Consider the following 13,766-nt stretch of genomic DNA (forward strand, 5'->3'; position numbering starts at 1 on the left):
AGGAAGCATATACATGCCTAAAAGGCTGCGTAGTGGACATTCACCAGATTACTCCCTACCGTGAAATCAGTGCCCTGCGAGGAAATGTTTCGTACTCTGGTTCCACGTTTTCTGCAGTTTAGAATAATGAGAGATAATTAATTGAAACCTAGACAGTTCAAAAAGAGTTTAATAAAGGTAGATATTGAAAGAATGTTTCTTCTGATTGAGAAGTCTAGTATTGGGTGTCAAGACCTTGAAATGGGAAGTTGACCATTCAGGATTAAAATGAGAAAGAATTTTCAAAGATTTGTGGATCTTTAGAATTTTCTAGCCCAGTCTATGGATGCTCCTTATTAAGTATATTCAGGACATGGATAAGCAGAATTTTGAGAGGTAAAGGAATTAGGAATGTAGGGATATTTCACAAAGTTAGAATTGAGTTAGCAGATCAGCCATAATTATATTGAATGATGAAGCAAGCTGAAAGAGCTACATAAAATGGTCCTTCTCCTACTACTCCAGTTCTAATCTTAACTGTTGTTCCCTTTACAGCTTGGTGTTATTAGTATTTCTGAATATGATGCTATTTTACAAGCTATGGATGCTGGAATATACAACACAGAGTCTCACTGCCTGGCATGGGATCAGGCTCCAGGAGAGGTATTTTCTACTCTTGCATTTTTAGAAAATGAGAGATGATCTTATTGAAACATCTTAGATTCTAAAGGAGTTTAACATGATAAATGCTGATGATGTTTCCCCTCACAGAGGACTCTAGAACTGCAGCATAATTTAAAATAGTGTATTGCCCAGTTAAAATAGAAATGACAAATTTATTCTCTTAGAAGATGGAGACATTTTGGATTTCTGTATTCCAGAGTACCATGGAGACTCACCCCTTTAATCCATTCAAATGATATTTGAATTGTAGAGGAGCCAGGTTATGAGAAACAAAACTGACAAATGGAGTTGATGCTAATATCTGACCAGATCAGCCATGATCTTATTGAATGGGTGCAGCATCCTTGAGGAGCTGGATTGCACAATACTGCTCCTACTTGTGCTCTTAAATAATCATAACTTAAACATGACAATTTACTTAGAACCAATGGAAATAGTCAGTGGGCAGTAGCTCTGTAAATATAGAAAAGTTCTGTAATTTCAATGCTCCAATCCGGAAACAGACTGTTTTTCATGAGTGCTTCTGCTTAGACAAAGTAAGAATGGTTGGTCTAGTTTCATTGATGTACACTTGAGTTTTATTTGTATCTTTAATGTTTAAAATCTGTGCTATTAATCTCTTAATGTCACTGAGCATAAAAACAGCTTAATTCAAGAGTCTCCTCAAGAGGTTACAAGTGAACATAATTATTAAACTTGACATGATGTTTAATTTATTCAGAGGCTGAATGAATTTTGTTGAAATTTATGTTGGTTAGACAAATTTGTATGAATTTTAGGACATTTATTTTCTTCCATACAGCAAACTTCCCCAGTCACAGGTGGAATGGGCCCAGTTATTAGAGTCACAACAACGTTACCATGATGCTGAACTGCAGAAATGGAAAGAGATTTTAAAATCATCAGTGGTGCTTCTAGATCAGGTGACTTATTTCCTATTGACAAGTGCAAACACTGCGAACAGATCTTCTCTTTCAAGCCCACCGACTCCCACAGCTACCTAGAATACACCTCTTCCCACTCACCCTCCTGCAAAAATTCCATCCCCTATACCCAATTCCTCCGCCTCCGCCGCATCTGCTCCCACGATAAGACATTCCACTCCCGCACATCCCAGATGTCCAAGTTCTTTAAGGACCGCAACTTTCCCCCCACGGTGATCGAGAACGCCCTTGACCGTGTCTCCCGCATTTCCCGCGACACATCCCTCACACCCCGCCCCCGCCACAACCGCCCCAAGAGGATCCCCCTCGTTCTCACACACCACCCTACCAACCTCCAGATACAACGCATTATCCTCCGACACTTCCACCATTTACAATCCGACCCCACCACCCAAGACATTTTTCCATCCCCTCCCCTGTCTGCTTTCCGGAGAGACCACTCTCTCCGTGACTCCCTTGTTCGCTCCACACTGCCCTCCAACCCCACCACACCCGGCACCTTCCCCTGCAACCGCAGGAAATGCTACACTTGTCCCCACACCTCCTCCCTCACCCCCATCCCAGGCCCCAAGATGACATTCCACATTAAGCAGAGGTTCACCTGCACATCTGCCAATGTGGTATACTGCATCCACTGTACCCGGTGCGGCTTCCTCTACATTGGGGAAACCAAGCGGAGGCTTGGGGACCGCTTTGCAGAACACCTCCGCTCAGTTCGCAACAAACAACTGCACCTCCCAGTCGCAAACCATTTCCACTCCCCCTCCCATTCTCTTGATGACATGTCCATCATGGGCCTCCTGCACTGCCACAATGATGCCACCCGAAGGTTGCAGGAACAGCAACTCATATTCCGCCTGGGAACCCTGCAGCCATATGGTATCAATGTGGACTTCACCAGTTTCAAAATCTCCCCTTCCCCTACTGCATCCCTAAACCAGCCCAGTTCATCCCCTCCCCCCACTGCACCACACAACCAGCCCAGCTCTTCCCCCCCCACCCACTGCATCCCAAAACCAGTCCAACCTGTCTCTGCCTCCCTAACCGGTTCTTCCTCTCACCCATCCCTTCCTCCCACCCCAAGCCGCACCCCCAGCTACCTACTAACCTCATCCCACCTCCTTGACCTGTCTGTCTTCCCTGGACTGACCTATCCCCTCCCTACCTCCCCACCTACACTCTCTCCACCTATCTTCTTTACTCTCCATCTTCGGTCCGCCTCCCCCTCTCTCCCTATTTATTCCAGTTCCCTCCCCCCATCCCCCTCTCTGATGAAGGGTCGAGGCCCGAAACGTCAGCTTTTGTGCTCCTGAGATGCTGCTTGGCCTGCTGTGTTCATCCAGCCTCACATTTTACTCTCTTCTCTGTAGCTGTAGTGTGTTGAAGATAAAAATTGGAGTACATTCCATTCCTTTATTAAGAAAAAAATTATTAGAATTGACTGCAAACATTTTTTGCGCTGTGTAAAAGTAGATTAATACACTGGTTAAATATATGGGACTAAATGTTTGTAGGGCTGACTGCCGTAGCTGCTAAGTCACCTCAGACTTGCTTTAAAGTAAGTTTTTACTGAAATAAAAGTCTCTCCAAAGATTAAAAAAATCATATGCAAATGAATTTAGGGAACTTTCATAATTGCTCACTGGGCATTGTCTCAGGAAACAGTCCCTAAGATGGCATGAATTGCTGATAAATTGTTAACCTCACTCAGAAGGGCCAGAGGAGTCAGACAACCTCAGATAATGATGCAATGTGCGCTTTTCTGCAATTAGCTTTGAGCAGTATTGGGCTATCAGTGAGGGAGCTTTAACGTAATCTCAATGGATTGTGCTTGCTTCCAACACTAGGGCCTAGGTTTCATCAGACTGAGTCACCAGCAAACAGCAGGAAAATGGAGATACAGTATAGTGTGGCCTCTGGTTGCTCTCCACTTGTTTCCACAAGAAACCATTGAAAACTCTAGCTTAATTGGCTGAAATGAGAGTGTACCATTTCCCACCTCATCATCCTTTGTTCTAAACAGAAAATTCATCATATTTAGAGGAATTTGTTCTTCAATCTGAAGACCTCGCTGTAGCCCAAACTGGTGTGCTGATATTCTGCAAAACAACTACATCCCAGAGTGTGAACAATAAGTTGCGAATCCTGGAATTCTTAACAGCCATATCAATCTTGCCTTTGCTAAAATAACTGTTGAAACTGAAGAGATCGCCATTTCAGAATTCCATCTCAGTCTGATGAGAGGAAGATTAACCCCTGCAATTTATTTTACACTAAATTGATGAAGTGAGGAAAGTTATTGCATGTTTGACTGTTATTACATTTTGACAAGTGCTGCAATCTGCTAATCAGAGCTTCTCCAGGTTGTGAGAGAATCTGAGAGGTGTATTAAATGACCACCAATTAGTGGAATAGATTTTTTGAGAATATTGCCTAAATCGTCACAGTGTGTTGTGAAGTTTGCTTTACAAATCATTACTGTTTTTTGTACAGTGCCACCCTGGTAAAGATCACGTTCTTTCCTCACTATAATGTTCAGTGGTCTTCATGAAGACTGTGTTCATTCTCTTTTTCTCTGATTGAGTAAAGGGAGCAGCACATTGCTGTAATGTTTCTGTATAATCAATGCATAATCCATTAAGGGTGTGTGTTAACATTGGCAGAAATGGAACTTGGCCTTCTGTTTTGTCTTGAAGATCTGGCCATTCAGCCAGGCTGGATTCAAGCCTCTTTTGTATAAGATGCTGAAAGTTGAATTGCTAAGGTAGACTTTGGAATTTCATTTATTTATTCTTTTAAACTTGATCCTACAGATGAGAGACTCGTTAGTAACTCTACAAAAAGGCATCGGTTTGCGTGATTACAGTTCTGAAACAGACAAACGAGATCGGTTTCACTGATGGGCATTACCAAGGCCGAAGAGGGAATAGTGTGCAATATAGTTATGTATAAATTATATGAATTATATATATATTATATATATAATATATATTTCTCATATATATATATATAGAAATATATATGTATGTGTGTGTGTGTATATATATATATATATATAGAAATATGTGTATATTTAAAAAAAGAACACTGGAATCACATGCTGAGTTGGACCTTCAGGACTGCTGCCCAGTCAGCAGAATCACAGTTGACAAAATCAAGATCCTTTACTGATTAGAAACTGTGGCAGAGTTAAATCCTGACAGCACTGGAGCATCATGAGAAGACAACAGCCTCGCTAATCTGACTACACACTCCTTTTAAATCCTAGGATGTTGTACTGTAAGCTTTAACATGTAACAAAAGCATATAATAATTTGTGGGCTGTCTCTGTTGTGGAAGACGTAAATTGAAATTCCATGTGCTCTGTGTTAAAGTAAGATACTCGTCAAACACAAATAGGAGCAAGATGAGGATTTTGAAACTACAGGTCATTGTGCCTGCAAAAACACAATTTATTATTATTAACAGATTGATCAAATGTATTGATTCTGGATCAATGATGGACAAAGAAACTGTGAATATCTGTATTGGTAAAACTTGAAGACATTCTAAGTTACAAGTGACTTGCAGATGTATGGCATGTAAGTCTGTCAGTTTTAGTTCTACATATATACAGTAGAAAATTGAAAACCTACAGAGAAGTAACTGGAATCGTGATGTGACTGACTTAGATATTTATATTATTGTATATACAGACTAAACAATCTATCATAGGCAGGTCACAGAATGTATAGAGCAAAAGCATATCTGTGTTCTGTAACTCTCATTGCAGCATGTCTAGATGCTGCAAATTGCTCACCTGATGCTCAGAATGCATGTGTGGAACCTGACTGTGAGGCATTCCATGTTCTGTGTTAAAAAGATAACAGTTTGCTGCAGATAAAAGTGTCATTTTCAGTACCATTAAAGTACTGAGGGAATTCCAGGGGAGTGCAAAGCTGATGAGATGTGTGTTGTCACGTTTAGCAATGCTGCAGAAGTATGCCATGTTCAGCTTTTATTTCTACAGTTGTATCGTAGAAAATTTTAAAAAACACAGATTAGTACAGTTTTCTTCCTATGTATACATATGTTAATAATTTTGACTGTTTTAATGAGATTTAAATTTCTCAACAGGAGTCCATAGCTATAAATTATTAAAAGGAGGAGTTAAGGATTAATCTTGAATTTCCCTGTTGGATTTAGCCATAGGCCAAGCAGGATCTTATTGGATTCAGTGGGATTTTTAACTTGGATGTCCTGGCACTTTGAAGAAGAGAAAACATCCTTCTTGATGACATAGCACATGGAAGATACAAGGATATAACGTTTAATAACCAATGCTCAATGCGAGTCGTTCATGAGAACAGAGATAAGTGTGATAACAGGAGTGTTGTGCAGGAACACGCATGCTGCTTGGTGGAATAGGGCTAGAAAACTGATAAAATGAAGTGGCAACAACCAAGCACTTTAATCCACCCAGGTCCCAGTATCATCTTTGAACTCATATGTGCTGACTCTTTAAAGAAACGTGGGTAGATAATTTGCAATAATATGTACAAGAATTAAAAAAGGTGTAGGACCTTGGAAATGGAGGCTCATCTGATGCAAACTGTTTAGAACTAAACAAATTATCTCCTGTTCCCACAGTTCAAAAAAATTAACATTTAAATAGTTTATTTATGACATGTTATTGCATAAGGCTTGTCTGTGAGCTGACTGAATCGGAAAGTATGGTGCGTAGGTTGATTGATGCTGAATTGCTTCTTTATCTTGCTCCAAGATTGACCAGCATTGTTGAGCATTCATTTCATTGGCTACTCTGGACTTGATGTGTTTAAAGTAATGTTGGAGGTAGCAGGGGATTGAATTCTGATGTTTCAGAAACAAAAAAAGTGTTGTCAGGCTTCAGTGCATTTTCAACATGAAATTTATGATAAGTTGGTTGCGCAGATGTTCCCTCCCAGTATTGTGGATGCTTTAGTTTTATTAGTCTTATGGAAACCCATGTTTCTAAGACTTGTAATGAATTCTGGAGGAAAAACAATGTGCTTGAGAATTTTCAAGGAAATTAAACTTTAGTAACTTACTCCATTAGCACATCTTACTTGACCATGTCCCTGCATGGATAATTCCTAGGTTTATAATACATCTGTCAACGTGTACTATGTCTTTGCAGTCAGATGCAATAAGATGTGATACCAAAATGAAGGTGCTTTAATATGATTGATATGACCTCTTCTTAAAAAAAATGCATTTCTAAAAAGAGCAAAACTTTCTATTAGCTCCAAAGTTTGTGTTGTCTATCTGAAATTATTTAACAATATTTAATAAATTAAAATGAGATGTGTGTGATCATTGAGCCAGACACATACCAGTACATTGTAACATATTGACAGAATATTTCATTGCAATTCATCCATACGCCCACAATATATTGTCTTCAGGACAGACCCAGCCTACATCCCCCAATCCACTTGAATTGTGGGAAATAGATAGACAGAGTCATGATTAATTCCATTGTAGACTTTGGCTGTTTTGATAAATGTTGAAAAATTTGATCCAATAGCATCATTATTCTATGAACAGATCACCTTGAGATTCAGCATGCACCTTGCTTTTTTCTTGTGCACTGAAACCATGTTTAATGTGAATGGTAGAATCAAATGGCAGATCGTTTGCAGTAAAGTCACAATTCGGACTTGATGGGCTTTTAATGTCAATCCATATGCAGCAGTATAATATTAATAAGCATAGGTTTTGCTTTTTGTACTAAAGTAATTCTTTTAAAATTCTAAACTCATTGCTACATTTTTGTGTTGCCTTTAATACTTGAGACTATTTTCAATTAAAAATAGTTGAAGAAATATTGGTACTGCAAAACAGTGTTGCATAGTTTTTCCAGCATATTATTAGTTGAACGGTTTTCTTAAACCTGTTCAGTTATATGACATGTTTTGTTTTCAGAGTTTACATTATGTGTAGCATCAAAGATTAGTTGAGCAGAATTGCAGAAAAGTGCTAGAATCAGGAAATAGTAGTGCAGGCCTGAAAGTAGATTTGCAAGCAATGAATAAATGAGTGAGTGAGTGCGTGTGTGCCTGTATCGGTCAGAAGGGAAAAGACAAGTTACTTAAAATACATTATTCAAATTCTGTGTCGACAACTGGGTGATTCTCTGCGAGTCAACTTTGAATTCCTCACATGACACTGTTGAAGCAGTCTAAATGAAAATATATTCCCATTAAACTGGGCTGATCTTCTTAGAATCCAGTACCATTCTTAACGTGTTATTCTTACAGAGATTTCCCACAGCTATCCAGTTTAAGAAATTGTAAAATGTCCTATATGGATTATCCAAAGTCTTAGGACAAATTCTAAAACATAATTTATCCTATTGGATGTTTTGTAAAGGTGTTTTTTTGTATTTATTTACATGGAATTTACCAACAGCAGCTTGTTTTATTTCTTACTTTTCTTATAACAAGTGTGACGTTGACTGAAGGATGGTTTGGTTTAAATTTGTTGATTCTTGTAGAAACAGATTCTTGTAGAACAGTGAGTTTTACCATGATATAGTAATCATTATTGTAATGAAGGTGGTAAAGTGACCCTGTGCCTGAAAATAACTTGTGACCAAAAGAATTCTAAAAGTATAGGATGACAGTAAAATAGATCTGGTCCAATAAATTACAGCAAACATTTTTCAAAGTAATTATTTCTAGTCATTTTGTATTGATATGACACTTTTGAAATCCGTGTATTGATATGACTTAAGAGTTAAATTACATTTTCAGAAACAGTCTCCTATATTGCAAAACATATTAACAACAAGTAAGTGTGTTTAAGACCCATTTTGACATGCATTGCCTCGTTTACTGTGGTCTATACGCAAGTTCTTTAGGGACTTTGTCCACCTTTGTCTCTTGTTTATCCATAGAGTGAAAAACCACGATTAGCAGATGTTTTAGTGATTCCCAAATTTAGCATAAATCTAAAATCAGACCAAGGTTGATGAAGCACCATTCCTGATAACACAGAGCTATGCTTCATGTGGTCGTGTACATGGTATTCTCAATATTGGTCTAGAAACCAAACTGCACAGCCTATTAAATTTAATATAGTAGGTAGAATGTGCATGATGAACACCAAGCAGAAAGTTTGCTAGTAGAGTCAAAAAATGATACAGACAAGAAGTCTAACCCTTCCTTCAGACCTCCCACTACAGTTTTGGTTTATCCTCAAGGAAGAAATAGAAAATTATGGAAATACTTGGCGAGCCAGTTAGCATATGTGGAGAGAGAAACATAGTTAAAGGTAAAGATTTACAGAGGGCAGAGAGATCCCGTATCGCCTGCCTCCACTCCTGGAAGGGAAACAGTGACGATTGACAGACGAGTAACAAGCTTGTCCTGCAGCAAGAAAGCACGGTGAGCAGGCCACATTACGGCAACTTCCAGCCCTTACTTGGGGGATGTCCCATCTGCATAGCTGCTCGCTCTGAAAGCTAAGTGCTGAAGCAGAGCTCCGTGATGAGCACTGTTAGATTTGAAAGAAGAACCATGAAGAAAGCCCACTGGATCCCAGATCCAGGTAAGTTAGGCATGGTGGAAGTGGAAAATGAATTTTTAATGCCTGTGGAATGGGGTAGGCCTCCTGTCTGTCTGGCCTTGCGGATGGATGCGACATTTCTTCCCACCTTATTAAAATTTTCTTTAAAAATGGGCTGCCACAATCCCACTCACCTGCTTATCCCAACTATTTTATGTCATGGGTGGATAATATTGGGAAGAATTGATCTTTTAACGAGATCACTTGACCATTCATTATTTCTTAACATAAGAAATAGGAGCAGGAGTAGTCCATTTGGCCTCTTAAGTCTGCTGCACCATTCAGTAAGTTCGAGGCTGATCCAACACATCCGAGTACACTTTACTGCCCTAATCCATGATTCCCTTACTAATCAAGATATGATGGGTAAGCTGCTGATTTCAGGACCCATTTTCCATCTGTTATGGGGAGAACTTGGGAGAAATGAGAAAATAGTGGAGCAGCCATCTGCTCTTCTTTACTTGAAACCCCTGTATTGGCCAGACTCTCATTTCAGATTTGCAAACTCATGTTGACATGAAACATTGAACTGTTTCTCATTCCACATCTGCTGCTGATTTGCTGAGTATTTCCTGCATTTTCTGTTTTATTTCAGATTTCCAGTATCTGCAGTTAGCTGTTTTGTGCTGCTTTTTCCTGAGTTAGCCAGTGCTGGCACCAGCTACACTCAATTTTTTAAAAAAGTACCATAATGTAGAGGGCCTAAAAGGAACCACCTGTTATACTGTAATCAATAAGGTTTCAAATTCTATTTACATGTCGAACCAGGAGGAGTAGGAATTCCAATTATGATCCCATATTCAGCACGGAAAGTGAATTGCCATTGTTTTCCCAGTCTTTATCAATGCTGCTGTCTTCCTTTGCTGGTCGCCAGCATTAACTCCTACCCTTTAAACCCCTACCTTGACATTCTTTTTCCCCAATATGATTAACCCAAATATTGGGCAGCCTCTCTTGTCACAGCAGGTCAGTCATTAGTCTTGCTTCACTATTGACCTGTTTACTTCATACTGTACAATATTAATGAGACCTGATGTAGAATAACAGATGTGCCTCAGATTTGAACATTCAGGTGTAGGGGGTTCATGTTGTAAATACCACACACACACACAAAAAAAAACCTGCCACCACCGTGCCCAAATATGGTGGACTCAAATTTCTAGGCTGTGGATTTTCGGAGTTTTTTTCACCATTCCTGGCGGAATACATTGAAATGTTATTTTTGTACACCTGTTAAATCTAAAATGTGTGCGTCAATCCACAGTGGTCATTCTCCTTACAATTTCTTATTACTCAAGGTAAAAGGTGTATTGTATTTTCTTTTCCTTGAAAATAGTATTATTTCTGAAAAAGTTCGACAACCCATATGAAGTCTTGTGGAGTCATTTATCTTTCAATATTCAAACATCAGACCACATGTTGAATTCTCCTTTATTGTTTAAATCATATTAAAGGACTTTGTTGTTCAGAGGAGTTCTATGGGCTAAACATTTTCAAAAGTTTGTGGTAAGAGTTTTTTTATTACATTGATTGCCATCGTGCTACAAAACGTGGAGCAATGATCACTTTACGGTTTGCAGGATTTGAAAATGTAAATATGATGACAGTATAGTTTAAAAGGGACAGTGTCTGCCTCGTGGGTCATTAAACTTGTTTGCTTCTTTTCAAATAATGCAAAGAATCACAAAAGTCGTTATTATTCATTGCTGCACTGTTTTTTAAACAGATATGGTGCATGAAGAATTGAACAAAATAACTTATGGCAACAGTTGGAGTCCATTACTGTAAAATTAATTATAATTATAAACTTTACATTGTTACCAACTGAAATGTGCAAAAGATTTTTCATATGTACAGGAATACAGTAGATGCTGTATTGCAGATGTTCTGATAATACTAAATGATTCCTTTATCCCTTTTTCTCAATTGTGTAAACTCTACATAAATGCATGGGGAATGAAGTGGTGTCTGAGGAAAATTCCCCTTTCAAAATAAACCTTCCCATTGTACAGGGTGTCTGCTAGTTGGCTCATGCTGTACTATAATGTAATTTAGGTCAAATAACCATGGTGCCCACTCCAGGCAGATATTTCTTTTTTAAGTATGATGCATGTGTATCTGATGCTGCCTAATGCTGGCCTACAGGCTATGCAACCAGTGTCAGATGAAATGAGATAAAATCTGATTGTGGCTTGACTATGCCTGATATTATGTAACAAAGAATCACGATGTGCACTCAAATGCAAGGTACAATTTTTTAGAACTGTTTTGATCTCCATATGAAATGTAATTGTAAACTCTGCGCTGTGCGCAGGTTTAGTTTTAATAACCTCACCTACTAGAGCTTAGGTTACTATGGCAACCCACATGTAAGTTAATGTAGACACAAGATATGAATAAAAGTGTTGGAAAAAAAAGTGCTTAATATGTCTGTCATTTTGTCTTTCCTTGGTAACATTGGAATATATTTTTGTCCATCAGTTCATATTTCTTACCTGTAATTAGGAGCCTGTATTATGTATGATGAGGTTTACTTGGCCCATTCTCAGTCTTTCCATTTGTCATCACATCTTTTTCTGTATGTGCTTATAATGGGAATTTATACATTGATAATGATGTACATGATGATGCAACTCTGACATCAACAGTCAAATACTATTGAGACTCAAAAAAGAGAAAAATGGGAACCCTGCACTTGAGAGCTGAATCACTATTCGGTATGCCACAGTAAATACAGCAAACATTTTATTGACTGACACCTATGGAATCAGAAGTGTGCTGCTTTATCAGATATTCCAGATAATCAAGTGGTCCACATACGCACACTAAGTAATAGAAATGTAATGCAGGGAATGCCCAAAGCACAGTTATACTTTTTTAAAGCAATTAATGCTGTAAATAATCATGCAATTTTGCCTGAAATAAAACTTAAGTGGCAGAAAACCTTGTCACTGGCACCCTTAACTGACTACTCGAACATCACGATATTGGAGGAGAAATTGACTTGAAATTGAATCAACTGTGGATATTTTGTATGGCCATTCAATTGACTTCAAGTTTATTTACACTGACGTAACTAAATTAAAGAACTATAATAATTAGACCGAACAATACAGCAAACTTGATGGTATTTGAGGTATATAAGTTTAGCTGATTTTTCGAGAGTGCTGGTTTATAATGTGCCAGTGAAAACAAAGTTTTGCTACTCTTGGATAACGCCCAGATTGACAAGCAGCAAACTGAGTAAGAGCAGTTTAGCTAGATGGAACAGTCTCAGAATTGCATTACAGTCACCTGACTATCAGAGATAGTGATGCAAGCTAGAGTCCATGGCAGTAGGACATCCCATAGATGCAGCATATCAAAAAACAACTAACCATGATGGTTTTACCAGTTAATAAATTCAAGTTTTTTTTCATTATTGCACGACATAATATCATTTACATTTAATATTGTTTTACATTTATTAAATGTCATTTTGAAAGTTATCCACTTTAATGATAATGATTGTTAATGACTACGTGAAACACATTTGATCTGTATTTACATAGGCAAAATTTAAAATGTGTATCTGTATTTCACAGAAAGGTGCAAGTTTAATGGGATTTAAATACTTATAACTGTAGCATTGTAAATAATTCTTGAATGCGAGATATCTGGTAATCTGAATGTAGTTGCAGTCCATTGATCTTCATCTGAAATATCCACATCTTATCTTAGATTTTCCAATGCATTGATCATTTTGTAGGATTATGAAATTATTAAAAGCCCAAAACCTGGAAGGAATGTTTCAGAGTAACAATTCCTGTGTTTTGAGAGCTGAATCATATGTTGCTTTATCAGAAGTGAGATTTTTATTTCCCCATAAAACCCCTACAGTGTGGAAACAGGCATTTGACCCAACCAGCCCACACCAACCCTCCAAAGGGCATCCCACCCATTCTTTCTCTGTAAGCCTACATTTTCAATGGCTAACACACCTAATCTGCATGTTCATGGACATTATGGGACATCTTAGTATGACCAATCCACCTAATTTGCACATCTTTGAACAGTGGGAGGCAACCAGAGCACCTAGCAGAAACTGGGAGAATGTGCAAACTCCACACAGGCAGTCATGGTGGTGTGGGGGGTCGGGGGGAGGGGGGTTGAATCGAACCTGGGTCCCTGATGCTGTGAGGCAGCAGTGCTAACCACTGAGCCACCATTCTGGATGCAAATGCTTACCTATGTACAGACAGTATCTGACTGACAAATTTTGAATGTTTCTGCACCAGAATCAGTGCTATCAAAACTTTTGAAAAGAAAACTCTACTGCAATCTATAAGGTGAATAGATGGTGCAAGCATTTTAGAATCCAACTTGGCACCACATTGAAATGACATGCCATCCAGGATGGACCGTGCCTCCCCAAAGCTTCTTAAATCACACTGATGAGGTCCACAACCTGATTCCATTTATAAATGTTTGGAATTGAGTTTCTGCAAGTCAGAAACCAATACAGGTATTATAGCATAATTGTATCTTTTTAATGGAAGATAGTCACACTGACCAGTCTGTAAAAAGTTG

The 13,766-nt window shown here is 38.5% G+C and overlaps 1 protein-coding gene across 13 annotated transcripts in view; it reads left to right on the forward strand.

Annotated features, from left to right (window-relative positions):
• The window catches only part of gramd1ba (GRAM domain containing 1Ba), a 562,055-nt gene extending 550,447 nt beyond the window's left edge, over nt 1–11,608 (forward strand). For all 13 annotated transcript variants that reach the window (XM_059639094.1, XM_059639090.1, XM_059639091.1 and 10 more), the window contains 3 exons: nt 535–642; nt 1,466–1,586; nt 4,421–11,608. In XM_059639094.1, the coding sequence (XP_059495077.1) occupies nt 535–642; nt 1,466–1,586; nt 4,421–4,507 (316 nt within the window). In that variant the 3' untranslated portion in view covers nt 4,508–11,608. The remainder of the gene's footprint in view (nt 1–534; nt 643–1,465; nt 1,587–4,420) is intronic.
• The last annotated feature ends 2,158 nt before the right edge of the window (nt 11,609–13,766 follow it).

This window comes from Stegostoma tigrinum, chromosome 32, assembly GCF_030684315.1.
Source record: "Stegostoma tigrinum isolate sSteTig4 chromosome 32, sSteTig4.hap1, whole genome shotgun sequence".
Taxonomy (NCBI): Eukaryota; Metazoa; Chordata; class Chondrichthyes; order Orectolobiformes; family Stegostomatidae; genus Stegostoma; species Stegostoma tigrinum.